The sequence below is a fragment of the Salvelinus sp. IW2-2015 genome, linkage group LG20 (genome assembly GCF_002910315.2).
Source record: "Salvelinus sp. IW2-2015 linkage group LG20, ASM291031v2, whole genome shotgun sequence".
Taxonomy (NCBI): domain Eukaryota; kingdom Metazoa; phylum Chordata; class Actinopteri; order Salmoniformes; family Salmonidae; genus Salvelinus; species Salvelinus sp. IW2-2015.
In genome coordinates this window covers 24336295-24363127 of record NC_036860.1, presented here as the reverse complement: position 1 = coordinate 24363127, position 26833 = coordinate 24336295, and the positions used below count along the sequence as shown (strand labels likewise).

The 26833-nt window shown below is 44.9% G+C and overlaps 2 protein-coding genes across 5 annotated transcripts in view; one reads left to right on the top strand and one right to left on the bottom strand.

The window, feature by feature from the left end:
- Nucleotides 1–18348, top strand: part of LOC111981309 (serine/threonine-protein kinase 10) — a 48623-nt gene extending 30275 nt beyond the window's left edge. The window contains exons 8-19 of the mRNA XM_024012526.2: nt 2178–2318; nt 5499–6170; nt 9165–9295; nt 10150–10273; nt 11249–11428; nt 11515–11607; nt 11741–11870; nt 12401–12525; nt 12656–12844; nt 13131–13256; nt 13536–13649; nt 15135–18348. Of these exons, the coding sequence (XP_023868294.1) occupies nt 2178–2318; nt 5499–6170; nt 9165–9295; nt 10150–10273; nt 11249–11428; nt 11515–11607; nt 11741–11870; nt 12401–12525; nt 12656–12844; nt 13131–13256; nt 13536–13649; nt 15135–15275 (2166 nt within the window). The 3' untranslated portion in view covers nt 15276–18348. The remainder of the gene's footprint in view (nt 1–2177; nt 2319–5498; nt 6171–9164; nt 9296–10149; nt 10274–11248; nt 11429–11514; nt 11608–11740; nt 11871–12400; nt 12526–12655; nt 12845–13130; nt 13257–13535; nt 13650–15134) is intronic.
- A 483-nt stretch (nt 18349–18831) lies between these two features.
- Nucleotides 18832–26833, bottom strand: part of LOC111980179 (SH3 and PX domain-containing protein 2B) — a 98226-nt gene continuing 90224 nt past the window's right edge. For all 4 annotated transcript variants that reach the window (XM_024010849.2, XM_024010851.2, XM_024010850.2 and 1 more), the window contains 3 exons: nt 24056–24102; nt 23755–23880; nt 18832–23567 (listed from right to left, as the gene is read on the bottom strand). In XM_024010849.2, coding sequence (XP_023866617.1) covers nt 21900–23567; nt 23755–23880; nt 24056–24102 — 1841 coding nt within the window. In that variant the 3' untranslated portion in view covers nt 18832–21899. The remainder of the gene's footprint in view (nt 23568–23754; nt 23881–24055; nt 24103–26833) is intronic.

Here is a 26833-nt window from a genome sequence, read left to right as displayed (position 1 = left end):
AGAGATGAGGAGTCTATTAAAATGCAGGACCCACTACTTCCTGTCTGGGTTTAAAAGCAGGAGGGATTGCTAACAATTTGTATTACTGTTTCCAGTGAATGGCACTTTTGGATTTTTTTTCTCCATATTCTCCCCACCCTTGGACAATTACAGGGGCCGAGTATCCTGGCCAAAAGCCTGCTGGGAGTTTGAAGAACACCGGAGAGAGACCGGAGTGGTCACGTTCGGTGCCACACTGTAGGTTTTGATCTCTATCATACCACTGCTGTTTTTAACCCCAGTGCGATGACGTTGATAGGAATGAGACGCCTTGAACAGCAGCCAACCGCACCCGCTGTGGCTTATTGGCATGCATTGTGACACGGGGAGGAGTCCTTGGGGGGTTACTTGGTCTGTGGATCACTCATTGATTGAGATTGCTGAAAATCTCATTGTTAGAAGTCAATTTATTTACATCCATTATTCCAGTCAACACTTGGACAATGTCCGTGTGCGATCGTATGTGTCAGGGGACAAACATAAGTCTAGTCAATGTGACTGTAGCTCTCCTCTCTCCCACTCTGTTATGTCACGTCCATGGCCGCCTCATCCCATGTGGGGGAATGTTGTATACATGTTGTCTACACAACCACATGATGAAGTATCTTAATTCACCACAGCCGTGACCATTGGTCCCTAACTACAGATTTAGGATCAGATTGCCCAAGCCCAAGTCCCAACGTTAACCATTAGGAGGAACAAACGATAACTTACCCTGGACCAAAGGTTAAGACTAACATCACCCAACTCCAGCCATTCTGTGCCTCTACCTCTCTGAAGCTGGCCATGTGGTTCACATTGAAGCATTTCGGACCAGCCGTCCAGACCAGACCAGCCCCTCCCTTACAAACATCAGAGGGAGCTGTTAAGCCGGGCTGAGCCATGGCTGGATCAAACATGGCTGGGAACTAATGCTGGTCCGTGTGCTTTCTTCACCCAGTGAACATTTTGCTTAGTGTAGCAGTGGTGGTCCAGGCTCAGTTTTCATAGTAAACCTGTTGAAGCTGGAGGGGCAGAGTAAAGTTTCAGTGCTGATCTAGGATCAGCTTTGCCTTTTTTTTTTTTTTTTACTTATGAATGAACATTACATAGACGAGGGAACGGATCCTAGATCAGCACTCCTACTCCAAGATGCTTTATGAATACTAGCCCTGAGTTGTGAAGCTCCTTTGTGAGACAGAGCATGGGGAGAGGGTCTCAGAGAGGTGCTGCGGTGTGATATGTTGAATCAAGAGAATTACCACTACCTGCCAGAAAAGGATTCACTGTTTAGTTGAGCCGGAAACCAAACCTGTGTTTTTTTTTTTTAATAACGGTTATAGAGAGATCGCTACCATGTATACCCAGGAAGTGTTGATGCGACGTTTCAAAGAGCGTCTGAATCCGTTCTGTTGGACTTCCAGTGAGCCAAGTCCATAAGTCTTAGTGAGGTGTTTCAAATGCTTCTCCCCGCGTTCCTTGATACCCCAGACACTGCGTTGTGGTGTTCAAGTGTAGCACTTTGCCTGGGTGTTTTTCCTCTCCTGTGTGATAGCTGGCACTCTGCTTTCCCTGAGTCCTTGTTGACTTGATGCATTGTCTGGCATTGGAGAAGTTTTAAAGCTATCGCTAATGCTATCCACACGGATGGAGGCAGCCCAGAGGGTCCCTTTCTGCCTCAGCCACACTTCCTGTCACTTGCCTACCTGCCTGTGCCAGCTGGGCCAATTAAATTAGCCATTGTTCAAATCACCTGAATAATAGATGCTTGCTCTTTTATTTTCGCTGCACTTACATTTTCACAGCCTTGTCTGTGGCTGTCAAATTACCCCCTCTCAAGCCTGCTCCTATTATTACGCTAATTAAATTATTCGTATTGGATTTTTTTGCCCTGTCTTATCTAGGAACTTGGTTTTATAAGCACATGAGGATTTGGGGTCATCTTCATTGTTTCATCAGGGTGAGCTCATACCCTGGCCTCATTGATGGTTGCTACTGTTTCTACTGTTTAGAAACGGCCATGGGTAGAGGTGGCAGATTTAAGTTTCACTCTCCTGTGAAAGTACCCTTTCCACCTGTTTGCTTTCTATGCCCCTGTCAATCAAGTGTTGTTCTATGGGTGTAACATGGTTGTCCTGACCTCCTCCCTGTCCCCCCAGCACCCCTTTGTCTGCTCGGTGAAGACCAACAGACCCTTGCGAGAGCTGGTTGCCGAGGCGAAGGCTGAAGTCATGGAGGAAATCGAGGACAATCGAGAGGAAGGAGAGGAGGACGACACCGCTGAGCTCTCAGTCCCAGTGGTAAGACCCTTTTACTGCTCTCACACTCTCCTGTCTCTCTCCTTTCCTGCATTCCTTTTATCCTATATCCTTCTCTCTCTTCCAATGAACTTTCACCTCTGTTCTTAGCAGTGGCGTTTTCCTATTGTTTCCTGAAGTTCTCGTTTCACGTAGGCCTCAAAGTAGTTTGGTTAATACAACCAAGACATTCTGTTTAGCAGTCATGTTGTATGTGACATTAAGGGAGGATATTGATATGTACATAGCTGAATCAAAGTACAGTACATCTACTTTTGGAATTTTCTATGTCTGGTGACTTTTCTTTTGATAGTTTCTGCTAGCGTGCCCCACACCCCAGAATCTGCAGCTTCCTGTTCATCTGTGTGTGTGGTCTAGACTAGGGTTTCCCAAACTCGGTCCTGGGGTCCCCCCACCCTGGCTACATGTTTTGGTTTTGCCCTAGCACTACACATCTGATTCAAATAATCAAAGTTTGATGAGTTGGTTATTTGAATCAGCTGTGTAGTGCTAGGGAAAAAAACTAAACGGGGGGCCCCAGGACGGAGATTGGGAAACCCTGGTGTTGACTCAGCAGGGCAGCGCTCTCTAAAGTGTGGGGGTGTTTCTGTGGTGTTCGGATCGCACACTGAGATGGGGGCGGAGGACATGCACACACTTCTCACTGAGACGATAGAATACACGCACTAAAGCACATTCTGCATACACTGATAGTCACACACTCCCTGGACGACCTCAAACTCCAGCTGCCATGGTCATTATGTCCCTGATGAGGACTCCATATGGTCTTTCTACTATTCAAACACAGATTGAGCCTAGTCCCGGACTAATGGAGAATCTCCATTTTTGAAAATGGGTTTGAATTCAGGATTAGGCTTAACCTGCGTTCCGGGAAACCGCCCCTGAAACATCTACTAATCAAACGCTTCCAGTTAAGCGTTTTTTCAGGTTGAGAGTAATGGGTTTACTGTATATGAATGTGTGGGTGGACTGGATTAGAAAGTGAGGGGAAATCAGAGGGCACTAAATCACTGGTGCTCAAACAAAGGAACAGAATTTGGAACACTTGCTTTCACACACCCAGGTACCACCGTTAAAAAAGGATGCTGTTTGTTGTCCTGTACACTGGCACAAATATCGCTTTACCACCTCTTGGGGGACTTCATTATTTAAAGTTTGACATGGTTTCTTTTCCACAGACATGACCCTTTAGGTAAACATATACACTTGCCTTTAAACTGTATGTTTTCCAAATCAAACAGTACTGAAGTTGGACATTAGATTGGTAGAATTGTGTCGGTGATAATGAGTCATTCGTAACTGTTATGTGATATGGACCTGAGGTCATTTCAGGTCAGTCATTTTGGATGGACCGTAGCGGTCTTCATTATTGCTACCCTTAGAGCATCAGTATAGTCAGCGGTCTGTCCTGTCCTCTTGCATTATAGCTACTGCTGACCCACAGTCAAGAGATCAGCATGTTTCATTCCTGCACTCTCCTGACGAACCCCCCCCCCCCGCGCGCTAACGCGCTTGCGCACACACTCCAAACAGCTTTCTTCTCACATAACCCCCCCCCCAGAGGGAAATGCAAGGCCTGAGAGTGCAGCTTTCAGGAATTCTTAGTCGTCCTTCACCACACACACACACACACACACACACACGAGGTACAGTATGATCAAAAAGGGTTGTTTTGAGATATTTGTAAAGTTGAATACATTGATGTGTAAAGTCGTATTTCAGAATGTAGACACTCCAAGATGTTGTCTGTATCATGTACGGTCAGAGGTGGCACCACAGGTCCCAGAGTGGTCGTGACATATTTTTCTTCCTGATGGTTACCAGCTGGTTAAACTCTAGAACCTGGTTGTAGCAGGTACCTTAAGAGTTGCCCTATTGTCTGGAGCAAGTAAACTGAGCAGTCAGGCAAGTTGAGCCTGCTCTAAAGTTGCCCAGGTGATAACATGAAAACCACAAAAATGTAAGGAATTTCAGTAAGCCTAAAACTGAACTTTCTGGTTCATCTCCATTGTTTAAGTGAAAGAGGGACAATTAATGGCAGCCGGGCTAGTTGAGACTGATTTTGTTGTTCCATTAGGAAGAGCATTAGAAAAATAAAGTTTCCCCTGGCCAAATGGGACTGGGCAGGGCGCGTAGGTGTAGACCACAGTTGATCAGAGTGATACAGCGTGTCAGATCGCTACTGTTTAGGTGTAGGCTGCCACAACATTTCTGTGAAGTGTTTTTGCTTGTGTCGGGAGTGAGTTATTTTCCTGTTCGCTAAAATAATACTGGCGTGAAGTGGAGAGCGCGCACTGCTTTCTATAGACGTGCACATGCCAGACCCGCAATTTCCGTAAATCTGATTTGGTCGACACACACACACACACACACACAACCTGCAGCACTCTGGTGAGAAAGACATTGGCTACAAATTGTGTGCGAGTTAACAAATTATGAGGCAAGGCCATCAAAAAAAAAAAAAAAAAAAAAGTAAGCCTACTTTGTCCCTGTTTTCAACGCTTTTGTGTCATTTTGTATTCAACCAAATCTAAAGTGGTGGGGTTCTGCCCCACCTAATTGAAAAGTCCTGGGGGCGAATGCCTGCTCGCCACACGTTTGCTGGCGGCCCTGAAACACACAGAGCGTAGCAGCGGGTGTATTGGCGGAGAGGTTGTAAACATTTGTCTCAGGGCCTGGAGAGCAGTTAGCCAGTTCTCTCCAACTGTGAGTTCTTCAGAAAGGCTGGCCCCGGTCGTAAAGGTGGCTGATGACCATTGTTAGCTTAACGCTCCGAGACCGCTCTCTGCACGTGAGCCACGGGACATCAACAGGATCTGCACCTGTTGATATTATTAGTGTGTTATTACTGATTACATACTTTATCTCCGGTGCGCAGAAGAGGTACGTTTTATAGGTAGGAGTTTAGAAAGGAACATCTGCATTGCTACAGACAGTACCAATAAAGGTCAACACTGCAGATCTACTGCAATATGAAGCCAAGAGAACTTGAGCATTAGGAATAAGACCATCAAGCATTAAGGCTAAGTCCATTTCATTTGGCTCGTATTAGTGGGATTACTTTCAACATAGGTGCTTCTGGGGGAAAAGGTGTGAAAAAGGCGCCCGTGTTGAAATGCTTTGTCACTGCCGCACATAACAATGTTCCTCTCCTCTCCCCAGCCTCCAGGCAAGGACCCGTCTCAAACCAGTCAGACCAGTCTACAAGGGGACAATGCCCCAGACACACTCACCAAAACCCCCGTGGGGGCCGACGCCAAACCCCCCATGAGACCTTCCCGCACGAGGGATGGCCAGCTGATCGACCGACAGCTCCCTGATGAGGGCATCAGCATTGTGGACTCTGACAAGCCCGAGAGCGAGACCTCTGGCAAGGCCTTCTCCAGCTCCGACTCGGGCATCGAGGATGGAAAGAGCACCTCGGATGAGAGCAAGCCTGTGGACACCCCTCTGACAGAGAACCCGACCCTGCTGGCACAGCCAGAGATGGTACCAAAAATACCCCAAAGCCAGTTAGTGGTGAAGGGAGGAAGCGTCAACATGGCCAGTGGGGAGGTGCCCGTAATTGGGGGAAAAGGGCCCACCACCCCTACCCCAGACCCCACACCTTTGATCGGGCTGAACGGCAGCATGAGGAGGGGGCCTTCGAAAAGGGAGAGGGTCCCCATAGGGGCTAACATGGACAACCTGATGACCCACCACAACGCCAATGGCATCTCCAAGAGGTACTCTGATGCGGGCAGCGTGTCTGCTTCTGAGAGCATGGACATCAGCCTCAACCTGTCAGGAGACATGTCAGTCAACAAGGACGATGGATCCCTCTGCCCCAGGGTGGTGAGTAACACCATGTTTAATGTCACATTTCCAATGATTTATCCTAGTGTTTAACCAAAAAACCTCAGACTTTTGTATTTCCACGGCCTGGCTCCAGTGACTTTCTGGGCCATGGTCTCGGCAGACCTGCTCTGGCTTGGGGCCAAGGCAAGACCACTGGGATATTTTGGGCAACATTTTACATAACAATGGCTAGCTGTGAGGCCTCCCGAGTGGCGCAGCTGTCTAAGGCACTGCGTCACTACAGACCAGGGTTCGATCCCAGGCTGTGTCGCAGCCGGCCACGACTGGGAGACCTATGAGGCGGTGCACAATTGGCCCAGTGTCGTCCGGGCAGGTGCATGTTCATTATTTGTTTATGGTTCATTGAACAAGCATGGGGAAACAGTGTTTAAACCCTTAACAATGAAGATCTGTGAAGTTATTTGGATTTTTACGAGTTTATATATAGTGTATAATGTTTGACTAAAACATAATCATTTGAAACCTTTGCTTACATTTGAATATGATCACGTCTCCATTATGCATGGGAATACTTGGGAATACATTTACATTAAAATCACTTGGAGCTGATTTCCTGGTGTTTTTATGGTCTTATGTCCCCCAAAAAATGTAAATTTTATTTTGCTCAGAGAACTTTGGGGGCCAAATAAAACCACCCGCGGGCCTTCAGTTGGGGAACCCTGTCCTAGGGTGAAGGCTCACAATAAAGAACAGCTTGTCTTAAACTACCCCTAACCTGCATTCATACATGCACTTGTCAATGAGTCAAACTCCACTGAAATAAGCTGCTATGTCCAACGTTTTATGGCAAAAGCTTCAATTCTAGCAGAAGAGGCTCTGAGATGGAAACAAACTGATGTTCTCTGGAAAATGGACACATCCCATCCTTCTAATAACGAGTCTGTTTTGCACTAATACAATTCCATTTTCCATCCATTATGACCAATGGCTCTTTGTTTCGAGCTCTATTCAGCATTCAGTATTGTGGATGTCATTTCTATACAGCCATTGTTGCTGGGGGAGCTTCTGGTTGTTGGACTGGCCATCACTGGAAATCTATTCATTGGACTTGTGTTCTATTTGTGATATGTATTTTTCCAGAACAGATTATTCAGCAGTTAATTTTTCCACTGGGCTAGATGAATGGGACATCTATGTTAGACCCAGTAACAGTGTGAGGCTATATACATGCGAGACGGGCATGTCAGGAAAAACCAGGGGTTTATGAATGGTGCTGTATGAGAGAACACAGATCAAGGGAGGGAGGCTAGAGCCAGACGCGAGGCTAGGCCCCATCTGAGCTGTTGCTGCAGTACATACACCTGTGCCCTCGGAGCACACTGGATGTGTGCTCAACTTGTTCACATACATTATGCACCGATGTCATCACTCTCGCTCACACACACACACACACACACACACACACACACACACACACACACGTCATCGCACACAGTGTCTCTGTCAAAGGTTTAGAAGAATGGCTACTGTTTACTTACAGTACCTTCTCTGGCGAGAGACGTACAGGGAACGGTGTTTGTTCAGCTGGCCCCTTACGTTTTCACTTTTCATCAATAGGATGATTATCATTTCCACGAAAACGCCCTTAAAGTAGCCATGTCACCCAGGGCTGTGCTACTTTTCCTGGGCAGAGACTGGTGTGGTTCTGGCCCAGTGACCAGTAAGAACCATTTGAGTCTCTCTGTTTCTGTACTGGGGGATGAGAGCTCTGTTGTCAGAGAATCCAACTTCCTGCTTGGCACTCCCTCCCTGTACAACAGAGCAGGGTAATTATAGAGGACCGGCCCAGCAGGATCACCCTGTTTTAGGGATCATACACACACACGCAGCAAATGTTGATCTGCAGTTCGTTAGGCGTAGCGTGTTTTTAGGGACCACCCGCTGTAGAATTGGTTTGCAAATTACCGCCGGCACCCTGTTTAGAATTGCTAAGTGCTCTCGGGCCAGCAAACGCTGACGGTGTGTCCATGCCTTTCCACTACTGCTCTTTCCTGTCAACTGGCAGGCAGACTATGTACAGTGCTCTCCATACACAGCCTTCTTCTTTAAAGACACACTAGTGTGTTGTCGTCATGTATCATGCCAAGGAACCCAAACATGAAGTGGACTGAACATCCTTACTTGTTGTTATATATATATATATATACACTGCTCAAAAAAATAAAGGGAACACTTAAACAACACAATGTAACTCCAAGTCAATCACACTTCTGTGAAATCAAACTGTCCACTTAGAAAGCAACACTGATTGACAATACATTTCACATGCTGTTGTGCAAATGGAATAGACAAAAGGTGGAAATTATAGGCAATTAGCAAGACACCCCCAATAAAGGAGTGGTTCTGCAGGTGGTGACCGTGGACCACTTCTCAGTTCCTATGCTTCCTGGCTGATGTTTTGGTCACTTTTGAATGCTGGCGGTGCTTTCACTCTAGTGGTAGCATGAGACGGAGTCTACAACCCACACAAGTGGCTCAGGTAGTGCAGCTCATCCAGGATGGCACATCAATGCGAGCTGTGGCAAGAAGGTTTGCTGTGTCTGTCAGCGTAGTGTCCAGAGCATGGAGGCGCTACCAGGAGACAGGCCAGTACATCAGGAGACGTGGAGGAGGCCGTAGGAGGGCAACAACCCAGCAGCAGGACCGCTACCTCCGCCTTTGTGCAAGGAGGAGCACTGCCAGAGCCCTGCAAAATGACCTCCAGCAGGCCACTATGCTAAGTGGACAGTTTGATTTCACAGAAGTGTGATTGACTTGGAGTTACATTGTGTTGTTTAAGTGTTCCCTTTTATTTTTTTGAGCAGTGTGTATATATATATATATATATATATATATATATAACAAAATATATATTTTTTTTTTACCGTCCTAATGGTAAAAATAACACTGCTGCAGTCACTCAATCATGGTACTGTATTGTGACACTAAACACACACTTTGCCCCCTAATAACGCTCTCTGTCTCCTCCAGGACTCTCGTTTCTCCAGTAAGACGTTGAAGCGCACCAGGAAGTTTGTCATTGACGGCTTGGAGGTCAGCGTGACCACATCCAAGATCATTGGCGATGATGAGAAGAAAGATGAAGAGATGAGGTTCCTCAGGCAAGTCACACTGCTTCCTTAAACCCTTTTTCTCCCTGAAGGTCAGGAAAAGGGGCCGGGTCTACTCATCTCTGTATAAAACAGGATCTTTGGTATACTGAGAGTTGTTGAGTGCTTGGGGTGGTGTTCAGATGTCCTATTTTGGCCATCCTGGTCTGGTCTTTGCCCTTTGCGATCATGTGAGTCAAGTGTGAACAACATAGCATGGAACATACTATTTTTGTGAGTGAAAAGGAAGGATTGTCATAAGTTCCTAACAGTGATAAGATATTCAGTATACCAGTAAACAATGTATACCAGTCACTGGTTTTGATATGGGCCAAATATTTCACTATTTTGCATTAACATGTACGATTCCCTAAACTGCCCCAATTTGACAACAAATAATTGAAACTTGTTAGAGGATTCTGACACGTCATGAGTTAAAGATCCGGAGCCAAGTGTGCTGTCATTGCCATCTAGTGGTGATCATTTGACACCACACTCTGTTGGTTCAGGCAGTGTCGGAGACTGGTGATGACTCGCACACTTACTACCTGGTAGTCAGATTTCTCTAAGCTCTGTGTTCTCATTGTGATGGAGGGAGCAAGGCTTTCCCATGAACTCTCCTCTCTTATCTCCATGGAGAGAATATATTCCCCAGTCTGTCTTCTGATACGAGAGGCCAATTGTCTCATGGTGCTTAGAACTGATTCAGTGTACATTGTTTTGACTATTTGTTAGATCTTTGATGTGGAATTATTTGCCTCCAACTGTTTTTACTCCGAGGCAATGTCATCTCCCTCAGATTGTCTAAAAGTCTGTCAAGGTCAAGACCGGAAGAGTATTTGAACTGTGTGTGTGTGTGTGTGCAGGCGTCAGGAGCTCCGGGATCTGCGGCTGCTGCAGAAGGAGGAGCACCGCGCTCAAGCGTTACTGAACACAAAGCTGGACGCTCAGAAGGAGCAGATGCAGCGACGCTTCGACCAGGAGATGAACGTAGGTCTAGACACACCCACTGACAAACACACAGTCACACTATAGTCTTGCATCGGGTTGGATACCCACGGCTGTTAATAAAAATAAAAAAATCCCATGGTTGGGTTCGCAAGAATTTTCAGATGGGGTCGTGGATGAAAAAAGTTTGGGAAACCCTGGCCTAAACTCTTGTAGCCTGAATTTAACTGATGCGTCTTGCTGACAATGGGAGCCTTTTTGTAGAAAGAAAAGTTGGGACAAATGAAAAGGAGCTGAGGTTTTAAACATACGAGAACGGTTGAATTAGCTATATTTAGAGACTCGGGTCACGAATCGGCTCTCGGGAACAATTCTATGCTGGTGGGTCGGGTTGCGTAGAAAAATCTGTCCTGATATCGGGTGGGGTTCGTAATTGATGTGGTCCCGGCGCGGGGCTGGTGTGTACTGAGAGGCCTCGACATACCAATGGTCTCTCTTTTATTTTTTTATCTACGCCCACTAATGTGTAAAAAAACAGAATTCCTCCAATCCACACCAACACCATAATATCTCCCGCTGTTTATGGAAGGACAGAACCCCTGAATTAACTCAACACCCACACTCATGTCATATCAACATCCCTTTGGATAGCTGTCTGGTTAAGGGAATCCCTTTTCCACAACCCTCCCCTCGCCAAAAGAAAACACACATGTTACATCGGTCTATGAACAAGTAGGGGATATCCTCTCTGCAGAGGAGGCTGGTGGGAGGACAGGCTCATTGAAATGGAACGGCGTCAAACACATGAAACAACATATGGAAACCACGTTTTGACTCCATTCCAGCCATTACAATGAGCCTGTCCTCTAGCTCCTCCCACCAGCCTCCTGCCTCTATCCTTTTTGACATTTTCCGAACCTTCCCAGCTTTGTCCCCCCCCTTAGCCCACCAGGATCATGGCTACGTATGATATAAATATGGTGAACAGGTTTAATTCCTTCTCTCTGCTCCTCCCAGGCGAAGAAGAAGTACTACGACACGGAGCTGGAGAGCCTGGAGAAGCACCAGAAGCAGACCATCGAGAAGATGGAGACGGACCACGCCATTAAGCTCCGGGACGAGACCAAACGCATCCGCTCCGAACAGGACCGCGACTACAACAAGTTCCAGGATCAGATGAAGCGCAACAAAAAAGAGGTGAGGGAGTGAGTGTGGACGGTGAGCYTAAAAATGAAAGGAGCGTTGTTTATTAAGTCCATACGTTTTTACAATCATCTTTCCAGGTGAAGAATGAGATTGAGAAGCTCCCCAGAAAGTCACGGAAAGACAGCATGAAACAGAGCATGAACACCTTTACACAGATGAAACAAACTGAGGTAAACAGGAGCTGCTTTCTTTATCGCTCCACCACTGACCTCTAAATCCACTTAATATCCACTTAATATACTAACGGTAGCTAGCTATAATCACATATTAACGTCTCATCACTGCCTATTTCCTGTGGTTTAGGAGCAGAACTTCCTGTCGGCCCAGAAGAACCACCTGGACACGATGCTGAAGAGGATAATCTCGGAGAACAAGAGGGAGATCTCCGAGACAGAGAGGCAGTGTCTCAACAAGAAGCAGAACCTTGTCAGAGGTACAAGCATCAGTCACATTGGATGGCTGGGTGCCATCAACACTGTTGTTAGAATGACAGTAGCTGCTCCTCTGGGAGGGGTCTAGTCACTCCCTGAGATCTGTTAAAGGGATGGTTTGAGATTTTGGCAGTTTCCACTTACCCAGAGAGATGAACTCTGTGCAGTTTGAAGGATGCACATTGAAGGTAGTTTCAGGAGCCATTGCTAACTTCCATTAGCGCAACGACTGGAAGTCTACTTGAGGCAGCTAGCAATGTCTCCAGAAACAATTTTTAACTTCCTTCGAACTGCACACCGAGGACACAACATTTAGGYAAAAAAAGGGCTTTATTGCCTAAATCTCAAACGGTCCCTGTAAAGTACACCTTTGATCTCTGTTCAAGCCCTCAACTTTTAACAAATGCTTACTTGGTGTTTATCTTTCCCCTCGGATATATTTTTATCTCTGACTTGAGAGAATCTTCCTCTTTTTCCAACTGCTTTCCAAACTATTTTCATTCACTGGCTGTCTCCACTTTTTGTTCCTCAGACAGGGAAGCTACTATCTGGGACCTAGACGAGAAGATCCTTCATGAGAAGCACCAGTTACTGAAACAGCAGCTAAAAGACCAGTACTTCTTCCAACGGCACCAGCTGCTCAAGAAGCATGAGAAGGTATAGCAACCCTATCCGTGTGGCTGGGAAAGGAACCTACTGCAGTTATCGGGGTTAAACCTTGTATGCCCAGCTAATATCCTCAAACAACCCCTTACCTTTGCATCCTCACACATGACTGTCTCCCTAGGAACAAGAGCAGATGCAGTGCTACAACCAGAGGATGATTGAGCTGCTGAAGGCCCGGCAGCAGCAGGAGAAGGGTCGCCTGCCCAAGATCCAGCGCAGCGAGGGCAAGACCCGCATGGTCATGTTCAAGAAGAGCCTCCGCATCAACTCRACGGGCAGCTCGTCGGAGGACCGCGAGAAGACCAAACAGGTACCAGACAACTACAGAACGGCCTGGCGAGGGGGAAGAGGGAAGACTGGGTGTGAATGGAGGAGTAAATGTAGTGGTGTAGCTATATGGGATGGAGGGTAGAGAGAGGCAAGATGGTCAAATAGATGAGCGCTGACGTCTCATCAAGCGGTCAGAAAACACGTGCAAGTGTTGGCTAGAAAATGGTAATATCATACTCGGATCACAGAACTGTATCAGGCCTAAGTGCTGTAAACTAATCCCTCATCCCCATCTCTCTCCCTCTCGTGTGTGTGCTCCTCCCCAGTTTGCCCAGCAGGAAGACAAGCGTCAGAAGGCTGAGCGGCTGCACCAGCAGCAGAAGCATGACCACCAGATGAGGGACATGGTGGGCCAGTGTGAGGGCAACGTCAGGGAGCTCCAGCAGCTACAGGTGACCACAGTACACCAAACTCTCTCTGAATAATGTCCATCTATATAGCTTAGCTTATTTGACCCTGGGTGTCAAACCCTTACACATCGTTTTTGTCCTGAGCATACCCGCCAGCCTGAAAGCCTATCTGCATTAGAATGCCTGCATGTATGTGGCATAATGTACAATAATAGGAAGATCCACAAATTCAGTAGGTTTGTAAAGTATGGGAAATAAGTTCCACAGGTGCTCCATGAATAGTGTTATGTAATGACTGACTGTATTGTGGTGTGAGAGCAGAATGAGAAGTGCCACCTGCTCATTGAGAACGAGACTCAGAGGCTCAAGTCTCTGGATGAGCAGCACAACCACCATCTCAAGGAGTGGAGGGCGCAGCTCAAGCCTAGGAAGAAGGTACGCGGCCATACCGTTAACATTGGGTGTCAATTTCACTAGGTCTCAAAGCACTTTTCCTTTACGTTGATGTCCATTACTGTTGTTGCCATTATTGTAAGACGAGATTTAAAGTCCTACTCCAGTATTCTTTTCACCTTATCACTTGATTTACTTAACAAATGGTATAGCTCAATAAGTGGTCCAGGTATGACATGGCACAATTCTTTGAATGGCATTCCCCTTGACATTTGCAGTTGTCCAAAACATTTTTTTATACCATATAAAGGGGCAATCTTCAGTTGCAACATACATTTTTGGATTAATTTATTTGTATATATATATATATATTATTATTATTATTATTATATATATACACACACACTACGGATGTAACGCATTCAAACGTTTAATATACGACTGCATTGTTCCACGAACCTCAAACCAATTCAATTGTAGCATGTATTGGTCCGAAAATTGATTCAAACGTTACAAATCGCAGATTCACACTTTTTATTTTTTTMTGCTCATATTGCTTTCTTTCTACCTTCCAAAAATGTCACAAAAGATGGGATAACTGAGTCCTCTCCTTCAGTGTCGAAATAAGTATGTAACTGTGTTGACAGTCATCAATCTACAAGTCATTTTGCATGCCGAATAACTCCAGGGAATATCAGTAGCCTAGTCAAATTGCGCACTGTGCCCAGTTTTGCACGCTCACCAACGCGAGGTAGGCGTCCTGTTCTTGATCGTGCATATCTGCGCAGCACCTTCAGCATTGGCTTTTAGTTGTGACAACATATGTTAATTACTAGGCTATTGCTATGCGCTGATGGAAAATAGCCTTTTACCGGAATTAAAAGATACCGTAGACACAACTCTTGTCTGACTATATGCTACCTGCTGAATGGGGCTTACAATATTTTGATTGTTCAGGTCATTTTAAAAAAAAGTTGCTAATTTCAGAACGACTACAGCAATCACTTTGCGAGGTGCAAAGCAGGTGGACAAATAAAGCTCACTAAACAGTCAAAACCATTCGTTTTTTMGGGGGGGATCCAAAATTGTGCTATATATTCATTGGCAATGTCATAGCTAATTTGTAAATGATAAATATTGATGCATTATTAGCTCAAACACTTAATCTGCAAAAATGACAAGTGAATTAGTGGATGATGGAACATTTTAAATGGTAGCATGCTGTCTAGCCTCAAATACTTAACTATAATTTGGGTATCTTGGATGGTCAGTCCTGGCATCTATAGTGGTTGTTTCTCCAGCCCCATCCCCCTTTTACCAAGGTGGGAGTATATGTTATTGTTTCAACTGCGGCTTGCCCCTTTAAGTTTGTGTACGGACTGTATTTATACTTGGGATATTGTTTTTCCGAACCGAAAGTTCAAAATGGCTGGAGAGCGTTTTTAAAGTGTCTTTCTCTACCCATCTCTCGCCCTCATCTCTCCCTTTTTCTCGCTTTCTTCTCTCTCCCTCCCCCCTCTCTCCCAGGCTCTGGAAGAGGAGCTGACTGAGAGGAAGAGGGAACAGGAGGTGTTCTTTAAGATGAGTGAGAACTCCGAGTGCCTGAGTCCCAGCTCCCCAAACAAACTCACCAAGTTCCTCCCTTACTCTGAGTCCTCTACCACGTAGACTGGCATCTCTCCCCCCTCCAAACACCCTACCGCCTTATCCCACACCATACCCAGAAGGACCACTGTCAGCTGCCTCAGTCCTCCTGAACTTTTCATTCATTTTTAAGGAGTAGTTATGTTTTAAGTTCCTGTTTATAAGATTTTATCATTTTATTAACCCAAGATGGCAAAGCTTGGTCATATTTTCTTTGAGGATTGTCTTTAACTCCACATGTGCATCAGGCTGCTTGATAGATAGGGTGTTCTTCATCCATGCAGCACTTCCTTTTTCATTCATATTAATATTGCCTACAGCACCAAATTGACTCAGATCCCCATTGGTTTGTCTACCCAATAAGCATGAGACTAACCTATAGTTAGAAGGGTGTGGTGGGGAGATGCATCCCATATCCCAAAGAGGGTCAGCTGAGGAGCAGTAGTTTAGGTGCAATGTGGAACATAAGAAAAAAATGTACTTCAGACAATGCTGTGTTGGTGGGAGCCAATGAAAACACAATTTTGTTTCACTGCAATATCGGTCTTCTTCCAAAGAGTTTCTCGCTTAATGAACACACCCAAGTATGGCGCACATAAACTCAGCAAAAAAAGAAACGTCCTCTCACTGTCAACTGCGTTTATTTTCCGCAAACGTCACATGTAAATATTTGTATGAACATAAGCTTAAACAACTGAGACATAAACTGAACAAGTTCCACAGACAGGTGACTAACAGAAATTGAATGCGGGGGGGGGGGTCAAAATAAAAAATAAGTCAGTAACTGGTGTGGCCACCAGCTGCATCTCCTCATGGACCGTACCAGATTTGCCAGTTCTTGGTGAAAGAGTGGGGTAACATCTCACAGCAAGGCACCTGCAAGTTCCCGGACATTTCTGGGGGGAAAGGCCCTAGCCCTCTGATACAACAGGTCCCAGACGTGGACAATGGGATTGAGATCCGGGCTCTTCACTGACCATGGCAGAACACTGACATTCCAGTCTTGCAGGAAATCACGCACAGAATGAGTAGAATGGCTAGTGGCATTGTCATGCTGGAGGGTCATGTCAGGATGAGTCTGCAGGAAGGGTACCACATGAGGGAGGAGGATGTCTTCCCTGTAACGCACAGAGTTGAGATTGCCTGCAATGACAAGCTTAGTCTGATGATGCTATGACACACCACCCCAGACTATGATGGACCCTCCACCTTCAAATTGATCCCGCTCCAGAGTACAGGCCTCGGTGTAACTCTCATTCCTTCGACAATAAACGTGACCATCGCAACTGGTGAGACAAAACCACGACTCGTCTGTGAAGAGCACTTTTTGCCAGTCCTGTCTGGTCCAGCGACGGTGGGTTTGTGCCCATAGGCGACGTTGTTGCCAGTGATGTCTGGTGAGGACCTGCCTTACAGCAGGCCTACAAGCCCTCAGTCCAGCCTCTCTCAGCCTATTGCGGACAGTCTGAGCACTGATGGAGGGATTGTGCGTTCCTGGTGTAACTCGGGCAGTTGTTGCCATCCTGTACCTGTCCCGCACTACTGCGAGGACAATCAGCTGTCCGTCCTGTCTCCCTGTAGCGCTGTCTTAGGCGTCTCACAGTACGGACATTGCAATTTATTGCCCTGGCCACATCTGCAGTCCTCATGCCTCATTGCAGCATGCCTAAGGCTTGTTCACACAGATGAGCAGGGACCCTGGGCATCTTTCCTTTGTTGTTTTTCAGAGTCAGTAGGAAGGCCTCTTTAGTGTCCTAAGTTTTCAGAACTGTGACCTTAATTGCCTACCGTCTGTAAGCTGTTAGTGTCTTAACGACCGTTCCACAGGTGTGTGTGTTCATTGAACAAGCATGGGAAATAGTGTTTAAACCCTTTACAGTGAAGAGCTGTGAAGTTATTTGGATTTTTACGAATTATCTTTGAAAAACAGGGTCCTGAAAAAGGGGTTTCTTTTTTTGCTGAGTTTATATCTAGTTGCCAAATTTTTCTGTTGACAATTCTTTATTACTTTCCAAAGATCAGCACAGAGCATGATTTTCAGAATTCACTTTTTCTGGTAACACAGTGAATTAATGGAATTCCCACCGAAATCAGTTTCATTGTAACTTGGACTTTAAGTCGCTTTGGATAAAAGCATCTGCTAAATGGCATATTGTATTATATATTAACTTAAAATGCTCAGATCATTTGCCCTTGTTTCGATCAGAATAGAGCCCTAGTTTTACATTTTCATGAGATGAGCTTAAACACTCAATGAATACAGGAGAAGTCCGGGGAAAGTAAATTGTAGTCCAATTTTATTTTTGTTTTTTAATTCAAGGGTTGAAGAAAATTAGATCTTTTTGAGTTGATTGTGTTCATGTTTTAAATGTTTTTCTGTGCTGCATTTTTACTGTAAAGGCAATACTAGCACACTGGATGGGAACTAACAAAGGCAAATGGAATACTGTCTTTGTAGGAATCTTAAGAGATATACGTTTTACATTTTAATTAAGTATATTGGTTATTTTCCATTGTTTGTTATTAAATGTACTGTCTGCTAATGAAAGTGCAATATGTAATTTTTCCTCCACCAAATGTGCCTTTCTTTGCACTGAGAGGAGTATACTAAGTTATGAGGTAGTGCATCAGAGCTATTTTGCAGTTAATATGTATCCTGCTGCTTTTGAAAATGGGGTTTGTTTTCTTGACCAATTAGGCCTGTTAGATCACTGGAGGCCCGAGTGTCTGCGGGTTTTCGCTCTTCCCTTCTACTTGATTGATAAATGAAGGTCACTGATTTAGTAAGGAACTCTCCACACTTGTCTAAGTCTTAATTCAAAGGAAAAGCCAGCAGATGCTAGGCCCTCCATGGAATGGGTTTGACAGCGCTGTGTTGATCTGCAGTAATTTGGTCAACTATCAGGTACAGCTACTCTCTCAAGATGTATTTTAATTTGTTTGTTTTTCTCTCTTCTGTTGTCATTTGCAATGACTGTCTTTCTCTGTCTGTTTACCTTTTTTGAAAGTTTATTTTGTAAGGTGTGAGTGAATGACTGTTCAGCAGAAGGAACCACTGTTGTACATGGAGTCTAATAAATGCAAACGTTCTAATGTCTACGCTTGTTCAAGTAAGGGCTAGATTCTAGCAGAGCCGCAATGGCCGACACCCGCATAAACTGTCAAATCCACGTGGCCCCCGGCTTTATACCTAAAGCGTACATTGCCATTGGCTGCACAGAGTTGCATTAAGAGAAATTCCATGCAGCCTTGTTTATACGTTCGAACACTGGAATGCGATACGTAAATTACACATCGATTAGGCTGATAGAAATCCTCATTATTCTGTTGGATGATTTTTAATTTGAGCGTCATTTCTATATATCCTACACTTTCTTGCTCTGAACTTCTAAAGCGAGTGGGATGGGTGTGGCTTCATGACAATGAAGAGCAGCTGCTCAACCGATTTGACAGCCCCAATTGCAGTTACATGGCCAAAACATCAACGGGAGTGTCTGCTATCAGCGGTTAACTCTCGATCTAGGTTGCATCCGTTTTCTCAAAATAAAGGAACATTTCCAAGGAAAACCAAGATAACATGTAACATTTTTTTTAATGTTTATTGACTTAATATGAAAGAGAACCATGGGGGGGGGGGGAAATACACAAGTAAAACGAATACATTACAGGACTAAGATGGGATATGCGCAATATGTCAGCGGGAAAGGTGTTTCTGCTGCATATCTCAAAGAATAAAGAACTAGCAGTTTCTTTTTATAAATTCATTTTCAAATTAAATTGACCAGTTTAGGGTAAAGCATTACTTAAAGCAATAAGACAATCCATACTGTTTTTATTGTYGTGTTCACATCCCTGTGTGCCTCTCCTTATGCTTCAGTAACCAAACTGTTGAATGCATGTCTTTCCAACCCATACCCTAACCCCAATCTAGGTTTCACTCACATTCCACTAACCGTCAGGTCTTACTCCATGAGTTGACACTAGTGTTGATCATTACAAATCTGGCATGGATATCATTACTTGTGTACTATGTACACTGCCAAAGATGGAAAACTCCAAGTTACTTATGATTTCAATGCTGGTTAGGGACCTGACACACAGCATTGGACCTAGTACTTTAACATGAAGATTTGAGGGGGATGGGAAAAACATAGTATCAAAGCAACTAGGAGCAGAATCAGATCAACCATATTCTGAGATTCTCCAATTAACCTGAGCTACAGGCACTCCCAGCCTTGTCAGTTTGTCTCCTAGGAGACCAACCCTCTTTCTCCATGACCATGGCCCAGCTTCGTAGTAGCCATTGTTACTAGTCACACTTAAATGCTTTGTAAGGCCTATTTACCGACTGCCTCACACCACTTAAAGCCAAGTGCATCGTTACATGCTTTTTTTTGTCCTTCCACGTCACTTTATACACAGAAGACCTCCGCTAAACATACAATCAATGGATTTTTATCCATCTCTCTGTGACCACCAATAACTTTAAATAGGCTACAAAGTGGGCAATGTCTTTGCAATTGTAACAAAATATGCTTCAAATGAAAACCAAGATGACTGTACACTACATTTGCTAATGTATTTCAAACAATTTCATGTTAATCTAATTGTAGGCTACTGTCTGCTATTTCCCTCTATATATGTAATGTGTAGGAACATTAATGCAATGATGTGCCAAATCTGTGATGTAATGCATTAACGGGTAACCATTATAATAAGTCACCTCGATCTTTGCAGCCATAGGCGATATCTCTCTAGGAGCTGATCCATCGTCCAGTATTGTGACATTATATTAAAGGTCAAATTCGAATGYAGAAAGCGCTTCTCTAGGATCCGCCATCTTTGTTTCGAACCTAATAGTATCGTCACATGCTCCAACGACGCACTTGCTGAAAGTCCTCGCTGCGTGGTGTTTTGGGAAACGCATGTTACTTCTTCGACTGTAGGAACAATGCATCATTAAGTTCCAACTACGGCAAACCAGGCCTGGCAAGAGGTGAAAAGTAAACACACAAAGTGACAGCTGACATTACTTCATTCTGGAAGTACGATAAAAATAACTCTTGCTAAGTCTGTGCTTGAAACCAGTCAAACACTAATGTAAATGTTTTTTATAATTATCACACTTTATGTACTTTATATTTGAGCACCTTTTTATGAGATCCAATAACGCTGTATTTATTATTATTATTGCACAAATCACAGGTCAATTCTCTCATTTAGGGTCTGTATTGATAATGGTAGACCTACAGTTTATGAAATTAATAGGGTGTTTTCCACCTATTGTACTGTGAACACCAGGGAAAGGGTCCATTTAATTTCAATGAAGTCAATTCAGTCCATCCTGAAAGAGTTGGACTCCAACCCTGGTATACAATGCAGCTCCCAAAGTCTTGCAGCAACCTTATTTGAGTGTTTAAAACATGGCTATGGCTTTCAATTGTATATTCTGTACTTCCTCTACATCGGCCTATTAACCCAGGGGTTCCCAAGCTTTTTCACTGGACATTTGTGAGAAGTGATAAATACCTCCTAAGGTATGCAATGACTGACGAGGAAAACTGATGATGCACTGCCTAATTAAAAAATTGCACCTTGTGCATTCTATTACAACGTTCAAGAGTGAGTTGAAAGACAGGCTCGCTCCCCCAGTTTGGTAATCCAGATTGCAAACCTGAACTGTCTGAACAGGCTGAATAATCTGAAAAGTGCACATCTGTCACAAATCAGCCGCAACAGTATTATGCAGTTCCCAAAGAAAAGTAAACACATTCACAAACCTGAAAAGATCTGTATAAATGTATAGTATTAGCACTTGTCAAAAACTTTGCTTGAAGTGMTAATATTTTAGTACTTGAAAGCCAAAATGTCCTCTTGAACTCCTATTGTAACCTCCATTGCAGCCTTAGTGGGGGAGGGGTGTTCTTTGATGAATCTTGAGTATCTATGGCCTTCTGCCTTGGGCTGGTTTTGGCTGTTTGTCTTGTGACTCATCTCAGCCAGTATTCACAAAGAATCTCAGAGTAGGAGTGTTGATCTAGAATCAGGTACCCCCTATCCATGTAATCTTATTCATTTATGATCTAAAAGGCAAAACTGATCTTAAATCAGCAATCCTAGTCTGAGATGCTTTGTGAATATGGACCCTGGTTCCTCTGGAGTATGGTCTGATTTATTTTCCAAATGCATTGCACTGTCAGTTATGACTCCACTCATTAGACTTAAGCATCTTTTGATATATTAACTGAGAAACTAACTAGCTAAATTGCATATATTTAAGCTTAAAGCACTATACTGAGGCACAATATTATAGAAGGCTTGGYAAGACATTCATCTGTTCTATTACAAAGCTTGTGATAACATTTACTGTATCATAAAATTACATTATAGGCTTGTTGAGTAACATATSGCACAAAAGGTGAACAACATGAGGAACATTTGCTTGTTACGGATTTTATGCTTAGTAATTTGTAACGAGGATAAAAAGAACTAAACAATATGCAAAAAAAAAACATTGCTGGTTCATTCTTGCTAAACAAATGGAATTTAACAAAAATATTTCAATTAAAAAGGTACCTATAAATAAAAAGCTAATTAAATACAATAAGTAATATTTTTTTAATTAAAAAGGCCAACGGAACCTGGTACCTAGGGTTTCTTGGTCAGGTAATTGGAGGGGATCCAGCCCTCTTTCATTGGCCCTTCTCCTAGATTTTTACAAAACCACCAGCCGCTGCTGTTCCGCTCCATCACCTCGAACACGGTGCCCTCCTTGAAGCCACCCATCTGATCGTCGCCCTCAAAGTCTGCCACGGCCAAGAACAGCTCCTCTTTACTGGGATCCTTGATCAGAGGAGGRAGCTTATCCCTCGGAGGACCTGGTTTCTCAATCTTAACCAGMGGCTTTGGGGCCACGGGCACTTTTGCCTTGGGCTCCCCCTTGTCCTTGTCTTTAGGCGGGGGCAGCATGAAGGCCTTGGGTTTAGGGGGAGGTGGTCTGCTGAGCTGGGGGGGAGCAGGCTTGGTGTCTGGGAGCTCTTTCAGGGGAGCTTTGGTTTCTGTGGGGCTGGATGGCTCCGAGGTCTTTTTGGGTGGAGGGGGTCGCCTAGGGAGGACGGCTGGCCTCCCTGGAGGTTCTTTTGGGGGGGGGACAGCGGGTTTGGGGACATCCTGGCTCACTTGTCCGTGGCCGTTTTGCTGCTTGGGGGGTAACTTGGGCTCGTCGCTGGCCTTGCCATTGAGAGCATTGGGGGCCGGGGGCATCTTGGGGAGTGCATTGAGAGGGGGGCTGTTGAGACGCGGCATGTTTGGGAGAACATTATTAGGAGGGGGCATCTTGGGGGGTACATTACCAGGAGGCATCTTGGGTAAATCATTATTAGGGGGGAGGTTGGGCGGCGGCATCTTGGGGAGAGCGTTGCAAGGGCCGTTGTTGGGAGCAGCGCCGTTTTGCTGGCTTGGCTCTYCTGATCCAGAGCCTGGTTCAGTTGGCTTTGAAGGCTTCAGCTTGCTCCTCAGGRTGGTGATATCCAGCTTGTTCTCAGCTGGCGGTTCTGGCTTGGCAGCTGGGACGGGTTTGGGCCGGACTATGGGTTTAGGCTTCATGAACAGTGCAGGGCCGATGGCCTCTGGTTTCTCCTCCGGTGGATCAGGCATGGGCTTGGGTGGTTGCTTAGCCACGGGTTTCAGGTTGAACTTCTTCACCTCCTTGGCGGAGACCTTGTGGCCACACTCCAGACCCATCTCATTCTTCAAATGCAGAGGTTTGTTCGTGACCTCTCTTTTGGGCTCGGGGGGCTTGTCTGGCTTGAAGGGGGCAGCTTTGGGGGTAAGCAGGGGCATGATGACCCCCGGGGCAGGGGTTTTCAGAGGCAAGGGTTTGGATAGGTCTGGCCTGYGTTTCTCCACAGTAATCTCAATGTCCGTGCTCTTGTTGATGGACTCCCTGCGCGGTGGCAGGGCTGGCTTCTCCTCAGCCAGTGGGGCAGACGGGGCTGGAGGTAGGGGACCGGAGAAAGCAGATGCCGCCTTACTGGCACTGGACTTCCAGTCCCTGAGCTTGGGCCGGGCTACGGACTCGCTCCCCGKCGTGGGTTCTTCTGGCAGCGGTTTGGACCAGCTGTCCTCTTGCCCCGCACCGCTAGCAGTGCCATCCTCCAGATTCAGCTGGACCAAGTCGTTGGGCAGAGGTACAAGGAAGTTGGGGCGCGGTGTCAAGCTGGTCTTCTTGTATTTGTCGATGAAMGTGATAGGGGCCCAGCCCTCTTTGTCTTCAATCTGAATGTACCACCAGCCACTGGAGTTCTTCTCTATCACCTGAAAAACAGAAACAGGATGAGTGAGAATTCAAGGAATCAGGAATCAATACACAGCATTTTGAAGGGAAGCAGTTAAAATGCCCTTCCATTCAATCAAAAACGGTTCTCTAGGTGGGATTTGGTAGGCTGTTCACATTCAAGCAATAACCATCTACCAATGTGTGATGAGATGTGACGAGTCTCACCTCCACTTTGACCCCAGCCTGGAAGCTGATGCCGTCGGGGATGGTGGTCTGGAAGTCTGCGATGGTATAGAACTCCTCCTCCACCTGGGGAGGGGTGGGTGGCTTTGGCAGGTTCTGCCCCCTCGGCTAAACGGAGGGAGGGTGTGAAGAAAGAGTTAGTCAGTATCAGGTTTGACTTGTGGCAGGTCAACACAAAACAAAGCAAAACACATTTAGTCAAATGTCTTTGTTAATGAGTGCTGTTGGCGTCTCATTGTGCGGTTAAGGATGTGCGGTTAACTGGTTGGAGCGGGGTACTTACGATGGAGAGATCCCTGCGTGGAGGTGGTCTCTGTCTAGCCCCTTGTTCTGTAGAGGAAYAGGCAGATGAAACCTTATCACAGCACACCTCATCAGTCTCAAAACACTGCCTGCATTGACATCAACTGCTCATAGGAGATATTAGTTCCAGACAGAGGGAAACAAAGGGCTTTATTCAATCTGAAAAGATTCCTAAATTTAAAGGTAATGATTGCGCCGACGTTAGCAGCGTTTACCGTGAATGCAGTCTCCGCTAAAGTGGGAACATTGCCTTTAAATTTCAACCACACTGTAAAGGTGAACTTCTGCCATACAGATTGAAGAGAGCCAAAGAGATCGAGATTACCCACTGGGCACACCACGTCGTTTCAACGTGGACATTTTGGTAATATTTGGTTGAGGTGTTGCTCTATGACATTTCAACCTTTATTCAGCAACTCAAAGACAGCCAGAAGTTTGTTGAATGTGTTTTCACTATGCTTTCAACCATGCGAAAGCACAACCAAATTCGAAATGAAAAACAATACCAGATTTTTMGGGGGGGTTTAGTTGTCATCTAAATGTCTTATCACTAGGGCTGTGACGTCATAGAAGTTTGGATGATGATAATTACGGGAACCCATGGCAAATGGTCATGGGTTTCCGTAATAACCGTTTGAATAGCAAAAAATATAAAACAATATTAGACACACTTTTCCTGACTGCATGTGCTGCTATAGAAATAGAATGAATAGAACGGGTGTCCCCATTTAAGTCAATGATTGCATAAGGGGTGGACTGGTGGCCATTTCGAGTGTACCCTTATTAAAGACTGTCTATTATTATATTGACAAGATAGTCAAGTGACCGCTCTAACAATGGAAATACATGTCCTCAAAGATGGAAGGCAGACGGGAGGAGGCAAGATCAGGTGGAGACCGTTCTAGCCAATGAGAGGTCAGATAAGCGTGTGAACAACAGGCCATAGAGAGGTCTTTTTAGGTGCGTTTGTAAATTCCCTCCATTGTGTCAGAGTGCYCTCTGAGTCGTTCGTAAKTTCAGAGTGATTCYCTCTCGGAGCGCACACTGGAKGCTCTGGCTAAGGAGTAGGGTTGTGATGAGCATTCTGACCTCAACACCAGTCAAGCACTTTAACTGGCTAAAGTTGGCTAGCTTMTTAGCTACTTCCAGAAACAAATGAGAGAACACCTCACTGACCATTTTACTTGCCCTAGTAGAGCTGCTTAGGCTGTTTTTATGTTATCTAGAGTGTTAGTGACTAACTGTGCAGCTGGCAACAATTGAATTTCTTTGCCCGACAACMGTCACATTCAACGGGTGTTGCACGTTTGTAAATTGATGAGTTATTCTGCACTCTGGTACACATGAGTACACTCACGTGCTCGGAAATCAGAGTAGCTAGCCTCAATGGCGCTGTCACAGACATAATGGCACTGATACAAAGGATGCGTTCGTAAACTCACTCTGGCTATCTCCACGTTAAAGTATAGGTAGCCTAGGCAGGTAGCCTAGTGGTTAGAGCGTTGGGCCAGTAACCGACAGGTTGCTAGATCGAATCCCCGAGCTGACAAGGTAAAAATCTGTTGTTCTACCCCTGAACAAGGCAGGGGTAGAGGCACCCACAGGCACCCACTGTTCCTAGGTCGTCGTTGTAAATAAGAATTTGTTCTTAACTGACTTGCCTAGTTAAATAAAGGTTAATAAAAATAGGAATCCCCAGCAGTTGACTACTTTAAAATGTTGAAAGTATCTGATGGCAATGCAAAAACATGGCACAACGGTGATATAAAGTCATTTTTTTCAAAGTTGCCGAAATGCCACGTGCGTCACTTTATATCAGTGCAACCTAACCATTCGACCGAATAAGCGTCACGTCGCTAATTGSCAATTAAATGATTTGTTAACCAAATTTGAAACCTTCTCATTGACCTCCGTACAAAAAAACACATTTTTGTTTACAGATTTTGGGCTGAGTAAAACTTCTTGCTTTGACTCTTCGTCTCTGCCCATAGGCGCAGAGCAGGAAGTGTACGCATCAATATGTGCTGMGATTTGTTGATTCAACTCAACTGACATTACAAAAAAAGAGGCCTTATTATTCCATTGCATGAGGTACATTTAGTTAAGATAATTTGAATGAACATTCTACATTACCATGGAGTTTATTGCATCACAATACCAGACAGTCATTGTGTGTATACCCATGGGTTTACCAGTCAAATTGCCAGGGATAGAGGTTCCAAGCCCATTCTATTCATRGTTTGCTACAACACCTTGCTTGTTTCAGCAAGGGGCAACAAAGTTTCATTACGTTGTTAAAAGTCCATGTCATTGCAGAAACGCACGAATGCCTGGCTGTCCTGTATTCAGTCAGCTGTTCGTTCCCTATGACTTATTTTATGGCTGTCTTCATCCATAACCGGTAATTGTGCCATCCATAGTTATCACTGCTTTTTCAACCATTTACAAGCACAACACAGTTCAAATAGGAATACAATGTCAGATTTTGTTTATTTATACAACAACTTAATGTGTTATCACTGTGCTTCATTTAATAGCACAACCACATGATCTGGATTGCACTTGAGATTACATTAAAAGTACATAGTGCAAGTGATCAATGCGGTTCGAGATCCTGCACAGATTATTACAGCAATTGTGAAGATCTCCACAGACCTGTGACCCTTGCATTATCTTGAACATGCATACTTTCTATGATCACATAAAGATATCTATAGTTAGTAACCTCAAAATGTGGCCATGGGTGTGTTACTCATTT